This window comes from Cynara cardunculus (genome assembly GCF_001531365.2).
Source record: "Cynara cardunculus var. scolymus isolate 2C chromosome LG 13, CcrdV1, whole genome shotgun sequence".
Lineage (NCBI taxonomy): Eukaryota > Viridiplantae > Streptophyta > Magnoliopsida > Asterales > Asteraceae > Cynara > Cynara cardunculus.
This window is the reverse complement of record NC_037540.1, coordinates 11,919,550-11,921,513: the sequence shown is the minus strand read 5'-3', so window position 1 is coordinate 11,921,513 and position 1,964 is coordinate 11,919,550. Positions and strand designations below refer to the sequence as shown.

Sequence of the window (1,964 nt, the reverse complement as noted above, 5' to 3'; positions counted from 1 at the left end):
CAAACGAGAATGCTAACAATTTAAGAGAACACGAAAACGGTCAAATCACGTGCGTGATTTTATGTAACGGCCAAAAAAAAGGTGTGAGAACCACTTTTTCCATTGTCTTTGTTTTTCTATTTTAGAGAAGAGTTTAGCTTAACTCTTAGATATACAAAAATTTAAATAAGAAAATAAGAAAAAAAACATGAAATTGATAAAATTGTGAAATGTATATTTATATAGAGATAATAAAAGCTGCGGGCCCCTACGATGCGAGGAAGCATAGCCGCTTCAGCTCCGTTTACAACGAAAAAGAGCACTTCTTAGTAGTCAAAAAGCACTCTCCTAAAAATAGAAATATATATATATTTTTCTTTAAAATACATAAATATTTCACCCGCCAACCGAACCCGATTCGAATCCTTAAACCCGGAAATTCTTCCCGGTAAAAGTTTGCCCGAATTGCCAATTCGGAGGTACTATGTTCTTCGAGGTGGAAGTGCGACCGTCACTGCCTGTCACCCTGAACGAAAGTGACTGTCCAATCAACACTGCGTTTGACTGCCAATTTTGACCCCAGTTCCGGCTAAGACTCATCCATTCCGTGTTCGAACCTTTCACCCATGCCTTGGTGATATCGCCGGCACCGGCGACGTTGCTGATCAAAACCAGATTGAAGTAACGGAAACCGTTAATTGTGAACCTTATCCCTCCTTGTTTCCGGCATGGCACCCTGAAAGAAAAGAAAAGAAAAGAAAATTGTAATTTAGTTGTTAAACAGGGGTAACTAATTAACATCGTATCTGGTTGATCACGGAGTGAAGATTATGACTTGCCGGCGGTAGGAGACGGGGACGATTCCGGCACGGTAAGCAGCGATTTTGAGAAACATGGGCATGGCGAGATCGAAATGGGGGCGAGGGGGATTGCACCAACCTCCATTGTCGCTAGGCTGAGCAAAGTTCGGCGGACAGAAATTGGTGGCGGTGATGAGAATGGAAGGGTTGCCGGGATGACACCATTGAGGGTCATCGATACATTTTAGCTCAAAACAAGCGCCGCAGCTCAAGCCATTGTTGAACAGCGCTGTGCTTAGTGCCGCCGTGTTGACGCCGTAGCCTTGGCTGTACAAATTCCCATACCCACATGCTCCACCTGAAAAAATCCACCCAAATTCAACTCCAATCAGACCACTAGTACAAAATTAAAAAGGATTTGCTTGAAGAAATGAAGATATTGTGATGCTTTGTCTTTGGGAATTGGATTTGAATTAAGGAAATCATAATAAGAAAAGGGGGAAATTAAGGCAAATGCAGACAGACCCATTGTGCCGGATGCATCAGCGCCACCATAAAAGGTGGCGTGAGCGGTCTCCCACTGTCCACCGGTGTAAACTCCGGGGATACGAGCGTTGACGGCCGTCAAAATTGCAGTTAACATGAGAATGTAGCCCAAACCTCGGAGCTCCATTTTAGAATAACAGAGAGAGAGAGAGAGTTGAAAAGCGTGAAGAGAAGGAGGAATGTGAAGGGGATACTTATGGGGAAAAGAGGAAAGGGGAGTGGGGCCAATTGGGAGAATCTTTTTGCGATTGGATGATAAATCCTTCAAATTTTGTGATCTTATTGTATAAACTTATAATCTATATTATATCATTAGCGGTGTATCCGTACGATGCAACGCGGGTAAATCACAATCCAAAAATATTAGTTTGACTTTGAATCATATTATTATAAAATATTTAACAAGATTTTGTTACACTTACACATGCATTTATCTTTTAATTTTAAGTTTTATAATTAATTATTATAATTTTAATTTGAAACATATGATTATGGGGTCATGTGTTAAGTTCATTTGCAATATTTAACAAGCGGCTACTACCACCCTTATCCTTTCCATGCTTGTCCATTTATGTAACTAATTGTGTAATAACATTGTTGGTCTTTATGTTTCGGTTGTTTTTTGGTTTTGGTCTATAA

At 40.4% G+C, this 1,964-nt stretch overlaps 1 protein-coding gene across 1 annotated transcript; it reads right to left on the bottom strand.

Moving 5' to 3' along the window:
• Positions 1–219: 219 nt before the first annotated feature.
• LOC112525368 (expansin-A6-like) lies at positions 220–1,452 on the bottom strand. The gene is made up of 3 exons (XM_025135475.1): positions 1,305–1,452; positions 819–1,137; positions 220–715 (listed from the first exon to the last, which is right to left on the bottom strand). Exons 1-3 carry the CDS (start codon positions 1,450–1,452, stop codon positions 406–408), a joined length of 777 nt encoding a protein of 258 aa, XP_024991243.1. The 3' UTR covers positions 220–405.
• Between the last annotated feature and the right edge of the window lie 512 nt (positions 1,453–1,964).

Excerpts from the sequence above, each read along its gene's own strand:
- LOC112525368 (XM_025135475.1), bottom strand. The coding sequence starts at position 1,452 with ATGGAGCTCCGAGGTTTGGGCTACATTCTCATGTTAACTGCAATTTTG. Across the intron at positions 1,138-1,304 it reads TGATGCATCCGGCACAATGG|GTGGAGCATGTGGGTATGGG; the intron begins GTCTGTCTGCAT and ends GGATTTTTTCAG. Across the intron at positions 716-818 it reads GTCCCCGTCTCCTACCGCCG|GGTGCCATGCCGGAAACAAG; the intron begins GCAAGTCATAAT and ends CTTTTCTTTCAG.